We start from the raw sequence: 18,338 nt of genomic DNA, 5'->3' as shown, positions 1-18,338 counted from the left end.
CCAGTCCAGGGCATGTACCTGGGTTACAAGTTCAATCCCCAGCCCCATTCAGGGCGGGATGCGACTAATAATGTGCCTCTTTCATATCAATGTCTCTCTCTCAATCTCTCTCTCTCTCTCTCTCTCTCTTCCTCCCTCCCTTCCTTCTTCTCTCCCTCCCTTTCCCCCCTCCCTTTTACTCTCTCTAAAAATCAATGGAAAAAATATCCTCAAATGAGGATTAACCAAAAAAAATATTTTTAATTTAAAAACAAAACAAAACAGTGTGTCATCTGAAAGACAAAAAGAATTATATACAAACACTGCCCTTAAGTTAGTAAAATTATTTCTCCCAGGATTATCGGTTAACAATTCTGAAACTAGTGGTACAGTAGGACTGAACAAAAAATAAATAAATATTCTGCAAATAATGAGTCAGGTTTCTCATTGTTGAAGAAAAAAGTCACAAAAAAGAAAAGGGAGAACAGAATGAGTCCCATGGTGCTATAATGGAGCCAGGGTATCATGAACTTTCTAAAAATATACTGCGCTAGTACTTGGAATGAATATACAAATCAGACAAACATCAATATAAAACTTCAACCAAAATAAGTATCATCAACCACCAAACCTTTTTTCCTTTAGCTTTATCCTTAATTATTGCATCTTCTGTTTTAGCACTGACTTCTTCCTCTTCCTCTTCTTCATCTGGAAAATCAGGGGGGCAACCATAGAGCTCTATTTCTCTTTTCAACTTATCAGCACAGGCCTAAGCAAACACAACATTAGAGACAGTGAAGTTCAGAATTCAAGGTAGAAATAATCTGGGGCGTTTTCTTCTATGGCCCACTAAAATTGACTCTAAAATTTTCTGCAATATATCTCTATATATAAGTGGATCATAACAGAAAACCCAAATGATACAAAATTCCCCAATTTATAAATTAGTATTACTTCCTTTACTCAGCAAGCATTTATTTAACACCTCAAGTACTTAATGTAGTATACTACATGTTAGATATTCGAAGTACAGGGATTTGTAAGATATGATGTGTAATTATTTTGAATAACAACATGATTAATAGCATTTCTCAATTTAATGATTGTCATATATACTCATTAGTTATCATCCCAGCATGTATGAAGTTAGAAAAGAGACAGAGAGATTAAGTGATTTATCCAAACTTATAAAGCTACTAAGCTGCAAAGCTAACACATGAATCTGGGCTTTCCACCCCAGTTCTCCTCAATTCTACCATAAGGAGTTCAGTGTCAAAAACAAAGATGACTCCAAGTAGATAGTGTTAAAGTTATGAAAAAATACAAATATAGAATTGTGAATTTTAAAAAGGGAATTCACTCTTTTATGCGGAAGAATTTCAGTTAATAAATGAGAAAAGAATGGGTTATTGAGAACCGGATATTTAAAGGCTCTCAAAGCATTATTGCCCCCTCACCCACAGAATACTTTTAATTAAAAAGGGGAAAAGTCGCCGAAACCGGTTTGGCTCAGTGGATAGAGCGTCGGCCTGCAGACTGAAGGGTCCCAGGTTCGATTCCGGTCGGAGGCATGTGCCTGGGTTGCGGGCACATCCCCAGTGGGAGATGTGCAGGAGGCAGCTGATCGATGTTGCTCTCTCATCGATGTTTCTAACTCTCTATCTCTCTCCCTTCTTCTCTGTAAAAAAAAAATCAATAAAATATATTTTAAAAAAAAAGGGGGGGCCGAAACCGGTTTGGCTCAGTGGATAGAGCGTCGGCCTGCGGACTGAAGGGTCCCGGGTTCGATTCCGGTCAAGGGCATGTACCTGGGTTGCGGGCGCTTCCCCAGTGGGGGATGTGCAGGAGGCGGCTGATCGATGTTTCTCTCTCATCGATGTTTCTAACTCTCTATCTCTCTCCCTTCCTCTCTGTAAAAAATCAATAAAATATATTTAAAAAAAAAAAAAAAAGGGGGGGGGGGGAGTCATCTTTAGGATGAAGAAATCTGACAGGTATTAACTTAATGTCACTAAGATGGGACAAACTGCCTTTTGATGTGATACAATGGAAAGTTTACACCTCACCAGTGTAGTATTCGGGTCAAAATATTTAACCCAAATCTAATCATGAAAAACAATAAAAATAAAAAAAAATTTCACCCTGGCCAGTTTGGTTCAATGGATAGAGCATCGGCCTGAGGACTGAAGGGTCCCTGGTTCAATTCCGGTCAAGGGCACATGCCTGGGTTACGGGCTCAATCCCCAGTAGGGGGTGTGCGGGAGGCAGCCGATCAATGATTCTCATCATTGATGTTTCTGTCTCTCTCTCGCTCTCCATTCCTCTCTGAAATCAATAAAAATATATTAAAAAACAAAAACAAAAAACTCAGATTAGGGGATATTCTGTAAAATAACTGGCCTAGATTCTTCAAAGACATCAATGCTGTGACAAACTAAAGAGAATTGATCATGAAATGCACTGTGTGATCCATAAAATAAAAAGTAAAAATAGCCAGAAAGAATATTTTGAGACAATTAGAGACATACAACTATAGATTAGATCACGATGATAATATGACATCAATGTTAAATTTCTCCGAGAGGATGTTACTGTGATAAAGTAGAGGAATGCTCTTATTTTAAAAGATTATGCTGAAGTATTCAGGGGTGACATGTCATAATGCCTGCAACTTACTTACTTTCAAAGAATTCATAGAAAAGGCAAAAAAAAAGCATACATGTACTGTGTGTGTGTTGAGAGACAGAACTATATTATGGAAAGTATTAAAACTTGCCCTAGCTGGTTTGGCTCAGTGGATAGAGCATCGGCCTACGGTTGGAAGGGTCCCAGGTTCGAGGGCATATGCCCAGGTTGTGGGTTCTATCCCCAGTAGGGGGCGTGCAGGAGGCAACCGATCAATGATTCTTTCTCATCATTGATGTTTCTATCTCTTTGCCCTCTCCCTTCCTCTCTAAAATCAATAAAAATATTTAAAGAAAAAAAAAAAGGACTTGGCAACTATAAGTGAAGGTTGTATGGGTGTTCACTGTACTATGCTTTTACTTTTTCTGTAGGTTTGATGTTTTTCAAAATAAAAGGTTGAAGAATAAAAAAAAAAATCTGAGTTAAATTTTCCAACCCTACATCATTTGGGAATCCTTTCAACTCTAGTTTTCTGGCCCATTCTTTATTGAGAATTATTTCTAGTATAAACTTAAGACAAATGAAGACATTTGACAAAATGATCAAAATAGGGTAGAAGAGTTTATTACTTTGTGCCAACATCCTATATGTGTCATGAATGCTCAAAACACTGCGCATTTTACTTGGTAGTAGCTATAATATAATTCTAAAACAGAAATATGAGTATATAGGATGATCAAACAATATCAAAAATTACTTAGAAATCACAAACCTTAATGTGTGCCCTTTATTTAAGGACTTCTTGAACTGTTTTTTTTAATGTAATTTTCACTATAATAAATTCATTTCAAAAAAACACTGTAATAGAGCAGTATTTTTTTAATCCCTTTTCAAGCTATTGAACTAGATATTTCTATTTGCTCTAAGCCAAAAAGCGTAGAAATCAATCCCAAAAGCAATCTTACCTTAATAGGCATTCCAGTACAGTGTAAACCAAAGGGGAACAGACAAATGTTTCCTTTCAATCTCTGGTACCCAACTGCAAACTACAGGAAGAAAATTAAATTTAAATTACAAATTTAAATGCCAGGTGAACAGAAAATGCTGACTTTTCACAAAGAGCATCAGTTCAGTTTTCCTCTTCACATCCTCCTTTAACACACCAGCTAAATTGTATAATCATTCCAAAGTTTTAACCCACCTTTTTGTGTCTTTCACCAATCTAGAGATTACTTGTGAACATGCATACCTAGACCTCTGCACACATAATATATGAAAATTAAATATAAAAATTAAATGACTTAAATATAAAAAATAAGCTTAAAATTAAGGAAGTCTAAGTTCCCTTACCAGGAAATAAATTCTATAAATATCATTCTCTTCAAATTAGTACTTATTAAAGACCCACCAGCCCATTATATTAAACAGAGGAAGCTTTACCTCACATTTGGATAAAGAAAATGTGTGTCCCAAATGAAGGCGCCCGTTCATGTATGGATATGGGAAGGTGACAAAGTACTTGCCCTTGCTGCAAAACAATCATATGAAAAAGGAAATACAGACAGGAAAATGTTAGATTCCTTTTACAATGAAGGAGTATGGTGAAGGGAATGCTTGCTATAACTAATTCGTTCAAACTTTAGTTACTTAAAATTAAATTTATAAACCCCCAAGTTAAAAGATCTCTAAAATTAAAACTTACTTTTGAAATAATAAAACATTTGCAGGTGGCTATTAAGAAATAAATATACTGCGCTGGCCAGGTAGCTCAGTTGGTTAGAGCGTCATCTGATACACCAAGGTTTCAGGTGGGATCCCCAGTCAGGGCACATATAAGAATCACCCCATGAATGCATAAATAAGTGGAACAACAAATCGATGTTTCTCTTTCTCTCTTCCTCTCTCTCTCTTAAATAATTTTTCAAAGAAATAAATATACTTGTAGGTTTAACTTAAGCTAAAATGCTTTATAAAGATAAAATACTAAATATTAAATTTTTTTAAGACTTAGGGATCTGAATAAATTTAATGTTTTACTGATTAAGTTAAATTTGTTTTTACAAGATATATAAAGCAATTCAAAGTCCTCAGGTAAAATAAAACATCCTCAGTATTGCATGATATGTTGTAAATTCATTTAAAAAGCACCTTTTAAAGCTAACATTTACTATGCTATATTCTTTTTTCAAGTGTTACCTAACATACATAAGTTATGAAGCACAATAAAATGAACACCTATAAACCACCGTCCAACTTTTGAACCCACTTAAGCTACCTTTGTGTTCCTCCCCACTTCTCACCAGAGATAACCATTACCTTGAAATTCACTTTTTCATTTCCTTGTTTTAAAATAGTTTGTATCTAAGTCTGTGCCTTTAAACAATGTGTCATTAAGTTTCACTCATGTTTTTGAATAGTTCGTACCTAAGTCTGTATCTAAGTCTGTGCCCTTAAACTCTGTATTATTTACAAAACATGAGTTTGAAGTTTGTACCTAAGTCTGTGCCCTTAAAGAACGTATCATTTCGTTTCTCTTACTAGTGAGCTTTATAAAAATGGCGTATTTTGCCGAAACCGGTTTGGCTCAGTGGATAGAGCATCGGCCTGCGGACTGAAAGGTCCCAGGTTCGATTCCGGTCAAGGGCATGTACGTGGGTTGCGGGCACATCCCCAGTAGGAGATGTGCAGGAGGCAGCTGATCGATGTTTCTCTCTCATCGATGTTTCTAACTCTCTATCTCTCTCCCTTCCTCTCTGTAAAAAATCAATAAAATATATTTTAAAAAAAAATGTTTTAAAAATGGCGTATTTTATATAGACTTCTGCAATTTGCTTTTTTCCACTCAATGTGCTATGTCTAAGTTCCTTCAGCATTCCTGCACATAGCTGTAGTTCATTTTCTTTCACTGAACATAGCAGCTTTGTCAGTTCACTTTGGATTACTTAAATTACCTTAAAGTTGACCAAAATCCTAGAACCAAATAGAAACTTCAAATTATAAAGTATAACACCAGAGACTTCATATTACAGCAAACTCTTTTTCTCTTAAAAAAAAAAAAAAAAAAAAAAAAAAAAAAGACTTGCCCAGCTGGCGTGGCTCAGTGGTTGAGCATCGACCTGTGAACCAGGAGGTGACAGTCTGATTCCTGGTCAGGGCACAGGCCTGGGTGCACTCAGTCCCCAGTGAGGGACATGCAGAAGGCAGACAATCGATGATTCTCATCATTAATGTTTCTCTCTCTCTTTCCCTTCCCCTTCCCCTCTGAAATCAATAAAAATATATTTTTTAAAAAAACACAAAAACTTCTGATAGAGTGTAGCTTAATAGAAAGGAGGACAGACTTTGGAATCAGAAAGTCCTGAATAGAAGTCCAGGCCTGAAATTGAGATGCATCTTATAATTGACACATATATTTACTGGAATACTATTTGGGGACAGTTATTTTGTATTTATTTTTCCTCAACATCACATCATTATCTATGGTTGGTCTTATTATCAGTGATTATTAACATCAAGGCAGTCCAGTATTTATGAAATAAGATCTTCTAATACAGAAACCTTTCGAATTTTATATTTTGCATCTGTGAAGATAATTATCACTACAATATGAACCTCTCTAATAGAAGGATTTCCTTTTACCAGTCAGCAAAGATAAAACTTCAAAACATGGAGAAAACTAAGATGGCGGCATAGGTAAACACCGGGAAATTGTCGCCTCACACAACAATTGAAAATTACCGCAAAGGACTGAGCAAACATCATCCAGAACAACAGAAAGGCTGGCTGAGTGTAAATTCTACAACTAGAAGGAAAGAAAAGCACGCTGAGAGCCAGAGGCGCTGCGGAGGTGAAGTGCAGAGGTACGGCGGCTCGCGCGCGCGAGGAAAGGGGGTGGCACCTGAGGACTCGGCTGTCTTTTTGAATCACAAGCTCCCGACTGCTCTGAACTCCGGTTCCGGGAAGTCTCTGGGGACCCAGGACTCATACGGGGAGAAGCTGGTCTGTCCGGCAGCGGGCGAACTTGAAGGCGGCTTTCCCTCAGAGGTGCTTGCAGCAATTAGTGGGTCACTGAGACCCGAGACTCCGGTCGGAGAATCAGCCATAGCTCCTTGATCCGCCCTTTGATTCCCTGAGACCCCGCCCCACCCAGGCTGCGGCAGAGGCTTTTGCATGTGAATGTACCTAACTGCAGCCGAGCCAGGCAGACCCGGAACTTCCAAGAGAAGGCCCAAGGCCCCGCAGCGGCTTGCATTGCTTCACAGCTGAGCCTCTTCGTGGCTCCTGCTGTGTGGCCTCAGGCAGAGGCTGAATTAGCACCTCCTTAGATCCAGGAGCCACTGTACCCAGTGGTCAGAGGGGGACCATCCAGATTGCAACTCCTCAGATCCATAAGGGACACACTCAGGGAGCAGACTCAGTGAGCACCAAAGCCCCACTGAAGCAAGTCTTGCCCCAGAAGGGTGTCTTCAGCACAGAAGTTCTCCCACTTTAGACACAGCTGATTCTCACAGCCAATTGGCCTGGAGGTCAATTCCTCCCAGTGATTCTACAACAACCAAGGCACCAAGAGTGCACCAAGAGTGTCCACCCCAGGTAACTGGGGAGGCTGAGCTACTGGGCCCTACAGGACACCTGGCGCGCAGGGCCACTCTATCAACACAGGGAAGCTGCCAAAATGCAGAGACAAAGAAACAGGTCACAAATGGCAGAAATGGAGGAAAGCAAACAATTGGATATAGAGTTCAAGGCCACGTTTATAAGGTTTTTCAAGAATTTTATGGAAACCGCCGATAAATTTAATGAATCCCTCAATAAGTATAGTGAGACCATGGAGGACATGAAAAAGGACCAACTAGAAATTAAGCATACACTGACTGAAATAAAGAATAATTTACAGAGATCCAGCAGCAGACAAGAGGATCCCAAGAATCAAATCAAAGATTTGAAATTCAAAGAAACAAAAAATACCCAACCGAAAAAGAAAAAAGAAAAGAGATTCCAAAAATATGAAGATAGTGTAAGGAACCTCTGGGACAACTTCAAGCGTACCAACATCAGAATTATAGGGGTACCAGAAGGAGAGAGAGGGCAAGATATTGAAAACCTTTTTGAAGAAATAATGACAGAAAACTTCCCCTACCTGGTGAAAGAAATGGACTTACAAGTCCAGGAAGCGCGGAGAACCCCAAACAAAAGGAATCCAAGGAGGACCACACCAAGACACATCATAATTAAAATGCCAAGAGCAAAAGATAAAGAGAGAATCTTAAAAGCAGCAAGAGAAAGACAGTCAGTTACCTACAAGGGAGTACCCATACGACTGTCAGCTGATTTCTCAACAGAAACCATGCAGGCCAGAAGAGAGTGGCAAGAAATATTCAAAGTGATGAATAGCAAGAACCTGCAACCAAGATTACTTTATCCAGCAAAGCTATCATTCAGAATAGAAGGTCAGATAAAGAGCTTCACGGACTGTTGAGCTTGACTCTAGTCTGGCACGGTGAAGAGACATGAGAGGTGTAGAAAAAAAAATGAAATAAAAAAAAAAAAAAAAAAAGAAAGAGCTTCACGGATAAGAAAAAGCTAAAGGAGTTCATCACCACCAAACCAGCATTATATGAAATGCTGAAAGGTATTCTTTAAGAAGAGGAAGAAGAAAAAGGAACTCTTACCATTTGCCACAGCATGGATGGAACTGGAGAGCGGATAAATACCACATGATCTCACTCATTTGTGGAATATAATGAACAACATAAGCTGATGAACAAGGACTGATCCAGAGATGGAGAGGCATTGATTGGACTGTCGGGACTTGGAGGGAAGGTAGGGGAGGGTGGGGGTAAGGGGGAAAGATCAACCAAAGGACTTATATGCAAGCATATAGGCCCAATCAATGGACATGGACAACGGGGGGGTGAGGGCATGAGCGGGGGGGGGGGTGGGGGGGTAGAGGGTAACGTGGGGACAAGGACACATATGTAATATCTTAATCAATAAAAAATATATAAAAAAAAAAATCTTCAAAACATCCCCTTTGGTTTGAACATGAAAAGCAAGTTTTTGAAAAACTCTTCATGTAGAAAAAAATCCTTTAAGGAAGAAGATCCTACTTTTAAATGCAGGAAATGGAAGTCACCTTCTTCAGTCCACCTCGGACATTCTAAACACACTCTGCCCATTGTTTTCCACAGAGCAGTTCCTGTACTACAAAGCCAACTGGTTTCGAAATACAATGTGCGGAACTTCACCAACTATTACTCACCTAGTCTGCTTCTCTGAATTAGATGCATTGACCTCAAATACTTTCTCGGAGTCCCATTTCTGTTGGATTTCTTTCTCAATCTTCTTCAAGAAGTCCACTTTGGCTGTTCCCTTTCTTTCCTATTAGACAGAAAAGAGATAGGATAACCCACTCTGTACTTCAACAGGCTTGCTTTAAAAAAAAAAAAAAATGGGTTCACACAGAACTGAGCTGTTTACTGACAGATCAATTTTTCCATGGTTATCTTCAAACTTAAATGAACCAGATAGAAAATTAGGGTTAACACGACCTATATACCTCAAACCTCAAAGGAGTGGCTAAAGAATTACTCAAAAGGCTTTGAAATACTTTTCAAAAATTACGTACTGTAACAAAACACTGTTGTCAAATGTTTCTATTCATAAAACATATAAATTCAGGGGTGGGCAAAAGTAGGTTTACAGTTGTTCATATGGAAAATGATACACTAATTAATAAGTAATAATACAAAAATAAACTCTGGCTAAGTAGCTCAGTTGGTTAGAGTGTCCCCAATATGCCAGGGTTGTACTAGTAAGTTTGCTCTCTGGTCAGAACACATACAAGAATCAACCAAGGAATACATAAATAAATGGAACAACAAATCAATGTTCCTCTCTCTCCTCTCTCTCTTTCTCTCTCCCTTCCTGTCTCTTTCAAATCAATCAATAAAAAAGTTTATCTAGGAATCAAGGGAAAATGACATTTTTTGCTTCTATAAATCCTGACCAGATCATAATTGCTGCGACTGGAACCACATCATATCAACACACAAATCTGACCAAGTCAATCCCCCTTTAGAGGTTCTCTATGCTTCAGGATAAAGTCCATCCCTACTCTTAAATCTGGCATTCAAGGCCCTGCTGGCTCATATCTGCCAGGCCTCTCCCATCTCCCCTCTCTCCATGCTTCCATCTTCACAGGCCTATTAAGCCATCTGCATTTTCCCAAATATGCCAAGGTCCCTCTCTCACCTCTAGGCCTGTGTTCAAACTATTCCTCTGCCCTCATACCCCACCAATCAACCTCTTTGCCTGGCCATGTCACCCTCCAGGTCTCAGCTAATCACCGGCCTGGATTCTCCATTGAGAAGCCATTCTGAATATGGTCCTACCCACCAATATTTCCCCTGTGACAGCCCTAATCGCCCAGCGATGTCAGGATCTGGCCATCTTTCCCACGGGACTGTAAGCTTGTTCTTGGTGGGGACTATGTCTTGTTTCTCATTTTATCTTCAATGTCTAGCTTACAGCAAGGCTCTCAAATATTTGTTGAATATATAAAGATTTTTAAAGAGAAGCAAATAACACATTGCCTGTTTTTACATAATGTGGCCATAAAAAAAATACATGGACGAGGAACTGGGTTGCATATTTGAATCAAGGTGCTAAGCAATTTGGACTCTTTGCCAAGAATTTCCATAAAACATTGTGGTTACAGAAAGTATTTCCTTTTCCAAGAAAGAATAAGGCACTTTCCATTCCTGCTACGAACCCCCTTCATTTAGACCTCAGATCCTTTGGGCCCTTTCTTGCTGCAAAACCCTCTTAACAAGTAACCTGCTTCCAGTCTCTCTATTCCAATATATGCTAACCCCTGTCGTTAATTCTAATATACAAAAACTACCATTTTAAAGTGAGCTATGGCAGACCCTGGCCAGGGCGCTCAGTTTGTTAGAGCATCATCCAGATATGCCAAGGCTGTGGGTTTGATAACCAGTCAGGGCACATACAAAATAGGTGAAACAACAAATTGATCTCTCTCCCTCTCCCTCGCAAATCAATGTTTAAAAACATTTTTAAATGAGCTATGGCAGAGACAGCAGGTAGCCTTTGCAATATATGTTCCTTCCCTTTCTCGCTCAGCAACAAAAACCCAGTCTTATGCAGGGTGGTGCAGCAGAAGTGGTTAAGTGTCCTCTGCTGGTTAAATGGTTAAGTGTCCTTTCCAGATGAATTTGAAGTTAGATGGAGCTATGTGACTAGGTTCCGGCAAAGGTGTTTTGGGGAGAAAGTAAGTCACTTCCACCAGGGCCTTAAAACAGCCTGTATAACTAACTTTCAGTAGCCGACTTAACCTGCAGGTAGAGTAGGCGCAGTGCTGAGGGCCCACTTACTTTAAGGGACTCACAAAAATATTTTCTTTTAAAATCAAGAAAAAAAATAGCCCTAGCCGGCTTGGCTCAGTGGACAGAGTGTCAGCCTGCGGACTGAAGGGTCTCAGGTTCGATTCTGGTCAAGGGCACAAGCCCTGGTTGTGGGCTCGATACCCAATAGGGGGCGTGCAGCCAATCAATGATTCTCTCTCATCATTGATGTTTCTATCTCTCTCTCCCTCTCCCTTCTTCTCTGAAATCAATAAAAATATATTTTTTAAAAAAATAAAAAAAAAGAAACTTTTAGGTTTAAGAAAAAACTTTAATATATAACATTAATATATTTGTCTTTATGCCAAAATAGTTGTAAAACGTAATTTTAATATTTTTTACAGGCAAAGGGGCCCACAAAGCCGAAATTATATAGGGCCTCAAGAAGCCTAGCTGTACCTTCTACTCTAGAGGTATGGGTTATAGGAAATCCCACTGTGTTCTTACTAAATTCCTCTTTACCTTAACCAACTTGAGTTCACTTCCATTGCATGCCACCAAATGATCCTTAAGACATTCACCCAGGGAGGCTATGAACTCCTGGCAGGCAGCAAGTTTTAGATCTACTTACTCAGCACCAAATACAATGCCACAGACACAGAAGTTACATGACAAATATTTTTTGCTTAAAGATAACCATGAAAGCAATGGTTAGAACTATGTTTCGAAAGAACATGAAAGCAATGGTCCTCACAAAATACTTAGAATTATATTTCTTTCATGTAGAAAGAATGCTAGGTGCACAAAAGCTCTTCTTTGAGGTTTCTGCTTCTCAGAAAAACTTGTTCCTCAAATCTCAAAGGTTGATTGTAATGAAATCTGATATTGGCCCCAGCACCAACTTACATAAACTTGAGGAAGTCACTTGATCAATCCAAACCTCAATTTCTTCACTGGTTATTCAACTAGGCAATTGGTTGTTTTCATTAGTTAAAAGGTTATTTAACTAGATGGATGCTCCTAAACTTTGGCACTATTGATACTTTGGGCAAAATTCTTTGTTCACAGGGGCTGCCCTGTGCACTGTAGGCTGTTTATGAGCATCTCTGGCTTCTACCCACTAGATACCTGTAGCACAACCCCCTCAACTGTGACAGCCAAGAGTCTCCAGACCAAATGTTTTCTGGGAGACAAAATCACCCCCAGTAAAGAAACACTAAACTAGACAATAAACTTTTTCCTATATTCATAGTATTCTGCGGTTCTTAAAAAACTTTTATGAACACTGGTTTATTTGATGTTAACAACCTAACAAGTGGGCAGACCAGCGATTACCATTTCAAAGATAATGAATCGTAGAACCCTGGCTGTAGAACTTACTAGCTGTAGAACCCTGGACAAGTTCCTTAATCTTTTTAAGCCTGCATTTCTCCATCTAGAAAATAAAGATAATAATTATACCTACCTTGTATTACTATTATGAGAATTAAAAGAGAAAATACACACGAAGGACTTACCATAGTGCTGGACCCATGGCAAATGCTCAAAAATGTTTATTATCACAGACAACTAGACATCATGTACTTTTTATTAGGTTTGAAAAAGGTATGTACAAACTTAAATGTACATACTGTCCAGTACACTAGCCACTTGCCACACATGACTGTAATTTTAAAATTCCATTAAAATCCAGTCCTTCCATTGCACTGGCCACATTTCAAATGATCAGTAGCCACATGTGGCCAGTGGCTACCAAATCTGACAGTGCAAAAGTTCTATGGACAGCTGTCCTAGACAATTGTTTCGTACCTTCTCCTCCCTCCTCAAACCCCCAACACGCCCTCTCCCATCCTTATTTTTAGGTGATAATCTTGGCTCCTAATTCAATGAGAAAAGAGAAGTGAACAGGAAATCTCCACAGCCTCCCTCATCACATCTACCAACCCACATGCATCTGTACCCATATATTCTGCCTTCTTTCCTGGTACTACAGATGAATGCGGTCCTATTTAACCTACACACTGAGGCACTTTATCTCATGCCCCTGTTCTATTCAGGAGCACCACTCCAGCAATCATCTCTCTTATGCACCCATTTTCTCTTTCTACAGGATAATTCTCATGAGCATAGAAGCACTGTATAATTTCTCCTGTCTTTAAAAAAAAAAAAAAAGCCCTCTTTTAACCTTCATCTATTTCCACTTCCCTTTATAAACTTCCTCAAGAATTATCCACACTCATTATCTCCAGTCCCCCTCTGAACATTCTTTCTGGAACCCACTCTGCAAGCAGCAACCTACCAGGACTTATTATGACCTACATCATAAGCCTAGCCCTCTACACAAACACACATCCATCATCATCATCATCATCATCATCACCAATCATCTCCCCCTGGACCACTGTCCTTTAGACATACAATCCCCCTTGCTTTTCACGCTCATGGTTGCCTCTGCCTGGAAATCTTTTCCTCCACACATGTAGTTGCATGGCTTGCTCCCTACCTCCTTTTTGCCACAACGCCACCTTCTCAACAAAGCCTTTCTTGGTCAACTTTCTAACATTGCAACCCTCCCCCAGCCATACTCCCTAGTCCCGCTTCCAGCTCTAGTTTTTTCTTTAGCACTTATCAACACCTGACTTGTCACACCATGTGTTTTAGCAGGTAGCCCACACACATATAAGCAACACGAATGCAGTCATTTCTGTCTGTTTACCGGGATGCGCTCAATTTTTTGTTGAAAGGAGGAATCAATGTTACAACCTCCTCTCTCCACATCGGTTTTAGAAACTTAGGTGGAGTAACACACATGACATTAAATAGTCTGTAAAGTTAAAGACATCAGTTCCTGCCTCCGCTAACAAAAAAGGGCACATCCTCACAACAGCCACGCCTCAAGCTTTGAGGGCAAGTCTTCCCCTTTCTTTAGAATAAAGGATTTTCCCTGCAGGACAGTGGCTACCACATGGAGCCTCTAGTTTTTGCAAAACACACAGATGAGCCGGTTCTAGGCCCCAGCCGAGCTCTCTTCCCACAAAAACTCACCGCCATGGCGCTGCCCAGCCGACAGTGCAAACCCACGACCTCGGTGATCACCCTCAAAGGAGTAGTTACAACCTTTCACCCTTCCTACCGGGATACCCAAACCTCTCAAGACACTGAAGCACACCACGCCTGCTGAGGCAATCACCAGCTCACTATTAACTACAACCGGGTGCATCTCGTAGCCTGCCGGGAATTGTAGTTCCAAAGCACCTAGAGCCCAAATCCAGCAGGGAATTGTTGACTACAACTCCCAGGTAGCAACGGGATACCGGAAGTTGACTCGACAGGCCACTCAGAGGTGACACTGGTAGTGATGTCACGTGCACGTTGAACTACAACGTCCACAATGCAGTTCGGAACCGCAGATGGCCGCCAGCGCGCGCTGAGGTAAAGTCCCCAGCCTTCAACCTTTTCACCCCGCAGAGCTGGCTGGGTGTCTGTCAAGATGCCAGGATGCAAGGTTAATTCATCTTTCAGTGACAGGTGCTAATGAAGGCTTGCCACTGTGCATGGATATTTATTACTGTCGGTAGTATTCAACAGCCCAGAATTTAGACATTTTATAACCATTTATTAACAATCTCCACTTTTAAGAGAGAGGCTGGTAACATACCTGGTCTCAGTGCCAATCTCAGACTATTTCAACTGGACTACCATTCAAGGTTGAGCTGTCTGATGCAGTAGTCACTAGCTACATGTGGCTATTTAAATTTAACAATTTAAATTAAATTAAAATTAGGTTCTTCGGTCGCACTAACCACTTTTCAAGCTCTCCGTAGTTTATGTGGCTAGTGTTTACCATGTCATCGGACACTGAGGAAATAGGACATTTCCATCATCAAAGAAAGATCTGTTTTAAAAAGTGACTCCATTCCCCCTGGTCGGGTAGCTCAGTTGGTTGGAGCTTCGCCCTGATGCACCAAGTTTGCAGGTGCAATCCCGGTCAGGGCTCACACAAGAAGGAACCAATGAATCCATAAATAAGTGAAACAAGAATCAACGTTTCTCTCGCTCGCTCGCTTGCTCTCCTTACCTCTCAAATCAATTTTTTTTATAAAAGATGTTTCCACCAGGCCTGCGTGGCTCAATGGTTGAGTGTCGACCTATGAACCAGCCAGGGCACGTGCCCAGGTTGCAGGCTCAATCCCCAGCGTGGGGCATGCGGGAAACAGCCGACCAATGATTGTCGCTCATCATAGATATTTCTCTCTCTCTCTCTCCCTCTTCCTTCCTCTCTTAAGTCAATAAAAATATTTTTTAAAAAATAAAAAAGGACGTTTCTATTTTTTTTAAGTGGTGATTCAAGGCTTTTACTTTCTGATGGTCAGATTAGTTACTCTCATATACATTCATTTATTAATTGAGTAAACATTCATTAAGCATCTACAAAGCACTTTAGGGGAGGGGGCAGCCCAGAAGTGTGTTTTCCCAAAGGTCTAGGGAGGGAATTATTTTTAATGAAAAGAGGTCATAGGAGGGATAAATGGTGATGGACGGAGACTTGACTTGGGATGGTGAACGTACAATAGTGTACAGATGACGTATTGTAGAATTGTGCACCTGAAACCTGTATAATTTTGTCATCCAAGGTCACCCCAATAAGTTCAATAAAAATAGAAATATTTCATCCTAGAAAAAAGAAAAATTTTATAAAAATAAATTTAAAATGATATATGCTATGTACGTATTGTCAAATGAACTCAAAGAGTCAGGACTCTTTCCGCCGTCTCGCAGCCTATGGAAGCCTGCTGGGAACAGGACTTCTATAAAGGCAAATATGTCTGGAAGGCCATTTTCTTCTGGCTATCAGCAGGGTCTCTGGGAGCACACAACTTTTCTTAAAATTGAAGGTGTTTAACCTAGAGATGAAACTGAAATCTACCTAGGCAAGAGATGTGCTATGGGTGTAGAAGGCACAGAACTACACAGCGACACCTGGTGGCAAAGGGAACAACGCCAGAGGAAGCTGGAGAAACATAGCTTGTGCTCATGGAAACAGTGGTTCCTGGCAAATTCCTCCTCAATCTTCCTGCTAAGGCCATTGGATACAGAATCCATGTAATGCTGTACCCCGTAAGGATTTAGACTTATTGAAAAGTAAATAGGTAAAAGTGGATTTTTTCCTTTTGTAAAAAAAAAAAAGAGAGAGTCTTTGGCTAGAAATGATGATTTATTAAGGGTCTTAGGGTTTGCCAATCATAAACACAACTAGGCAATACCCAGAGTTGTCTGAAGAAGAAAGAAAAGCCCAGTGTTCCTATAGTAAAAAATATATTCTTGAGGAGAAGCAATCCTGCATTCTTAGCCTCTGGGTTGGTAATCCTCTAGGTGACTGGTAGTCTGGATAATAAATGTCAGGTGGTCTGGTTATGTGAACATTCTTTCCTTAGTTTTTCAGGGGTAATCAGGGGTTTATCTGGAGGTCTTATGTGTGTCCAGGCTTTGATGCAAGACCAGAAAGTTCAAAAATTAAGTTCCCAGGCTACTTAAAGCAAGAATAGAATCATTTCCTCATGACTCAACCTACTTTATTTTAGTAATTTAGCAGCTTGACTATAGTGACTTCATTGTATTTCTTCACATATACATTTTTCAACAACTAGGTTTTTTTTAATATATTTTTATTGATTTCAGAGAGAGAGGAAGGGGGAGGGAGAGAGAGAGAAACATCAGTGATGAGAGAGAATCACTGATCAGCTGCCTCCTGCATGCCCCCCACTGGGGATCCAGCCTGTGCATATGCCCTGACTGGGAATCAAACCTTGACCTCCTGGTTCATAGGTTGATGATCAACCACTCAGTCAGCTGGCCAGGCTCAGCAACTAGTTTTGAAATAAAAATCTAATGATGGCCTAAAACAATGCCTGGCACATGGTATGGGCTTGATAAAAATTTGTTGAATGAAAGGAATAAGGAACCCTAGGCTATAGAGAACCTACCAGTGGCATTCCTGCCTCTGAGCTCGTACACATGCAAATACTCTCCATCACTTTCTACACCCTCTTCCTTTAGCTACTCACCATTTAGACATCACTTCCTAATAGCCCAAATCTGGGTTAAATGTCCCCTCCTAGGTGTTCCCTGGAGCACCACTTTACTGCCTTCCCTTGAGAAACGTAACTGCCTGTTTATTTATCACTAGACTGTAAGCTCCATGACAGCACAGGCTGCCTAGCACAGTGTCTGGCACATAGCAGGTGCCTTATATTTATTAAACTAGAGGCCCCGTGCACAAAATTCATGCTGGGGGGGGGGTCCCCTCAACCCAGCCTGTACCCTCTCCAATCCAGTACCCCTTGGGGGATGTCTAACTGCCGGTTTAGGCCCGATCCCTGTGGTTCGGGCCTAAACCGGCAATTGGACATCCCTCTCACAATCCGGGACCACTGGCTCCTAACTGCTCACCTGCCTGCCTGCCTGATCACCCCTAACTGCCCCCCCTGATGGCCTAGTCACCCCCAACTGCCCCCCCCCATGCCAGCCTGGCCACCCCTCACTGCCCGCCCCAGCCTAGTCACCCCTAACTGCCCCCCTGCCGGCCTGGTCACCCCACGCAGCCTGCTGTTTGGTCATTTGGTTGCCCCACACTAACCCCTCTGCCAGCCTGGTCACCCCACACAGCCTGCTGCTCAGTCGTTTGGTTGGCCCTCACTAACCCCCCTGCCATTCTGGTCGCCCCATGCAGCCTGTTCGGTTGTCTGTTCAGTTGTTTTGGTTGCGACCGAAACAACTTAGGCTTTTATATATATGAATGAAAGCATACTCACCCTCTATAGTTCTTATAACTATGATTATACTTTCCTGTTTCAATTCTGCCCTAACCAGGACTATTTGTAGTCTTTGATTCATCAGCTTCTAATCCACATTGGTCATTGAAACTACTCATACAACAAATACTTAGTAAGCACCTCCTAGGAACCTGAGATATAGCAAGGATATAACAGGGAACAAGGCAGACATGGTTCCTGCCTTCACGGAGCTTACAGTCTAAAGGGATATTAAAAAAGAACACAAACAAGTACCGATGTGGTTACAAATTATGAAAAACCTACTTGCATACCTCCAACTTCATCATTTTTAATTTTCCTATATAAGTGACTAATATTCTTCTTTTAAGGGTCGTTTGGATTCCATTCACTCAAGAAAAAAATATTTACCTTCTACTATGTGCAAGGCACTTTCCGAGATGCTGGAGACAACACTTGAACAAAATATGCACAGTCTCTCCTCACAGTCTAGTGGAAGAGGCACACAGGGAAGCGATGGGAGTGGTGGGAGGCTGTGGAAGCATTGTAGGCATGGAAGGATCATGGTGCTATTTGT

The 18,338-nt window shown here is 40.7% G+C and overlaps 1 protein-coding gene across 1 annotated transcript in view; it reads right to left on the bottom strand.

Moving 5' to 3' along the window:
* The window catches only part of LARS1 (leucyl-tRNA synthetase 1), a 54,566-nt gene extending 40,393 nt beyond the window's left edge, over positions 1 to 14,173 (bottom strand). Inside the window, exons 1-5 of the mRNA XM_036313718.1 lie at positions 14,016 to 14,173; positions 8,867 to 8,985; positions 4,045 to 4,132; positions 3,570 to 3,650; positions 611 to 748 (exon numbers count right to left, since the gene is read on the bottom strand). Coding sequence (XP_036169611.1) covers positions 611 to 748; positions 3,570 to 3,650; positions 4,045 to 4,132; positions 8,867 to 8,985; positions 14,016 to 14,021 — 432 coding nt within the window. The 5' untranslated portion in view covers positions 14,022 to 14,173. The remainder of the gene's footprint in view (positions 1 to 610; positions 749 to 3,569; positions 3,651 to 4,044; positions 4,133 to 8,866; positions 8,986 to 14,015) is intronic.
* Positions 14,174 to 18,338: the final 4,165 nt, after the last annotated feature.

This window comes from Myotis myotis, unplaced genomic scaffold (genome assembly GCF_014108235.1).
Source record: "Myotis myotis isolate mMyoMyo1 unplaced genomic scaffold, mMyoMyo1.p scaffold_m19_p_6, whole genome shotgun sequence".
Taxonomy (NCBI): domain Eukaryota; kingdom Metazoa; phylum Chordata; class Mammalia; order Chiroptera; family Vespertilionidae; genus Myotis; species Myotis myotis.
Note: the sequence above shows the minus strand (reverse complement) of the source record. Positions and strands in the feature narration are given on the sequence as shown.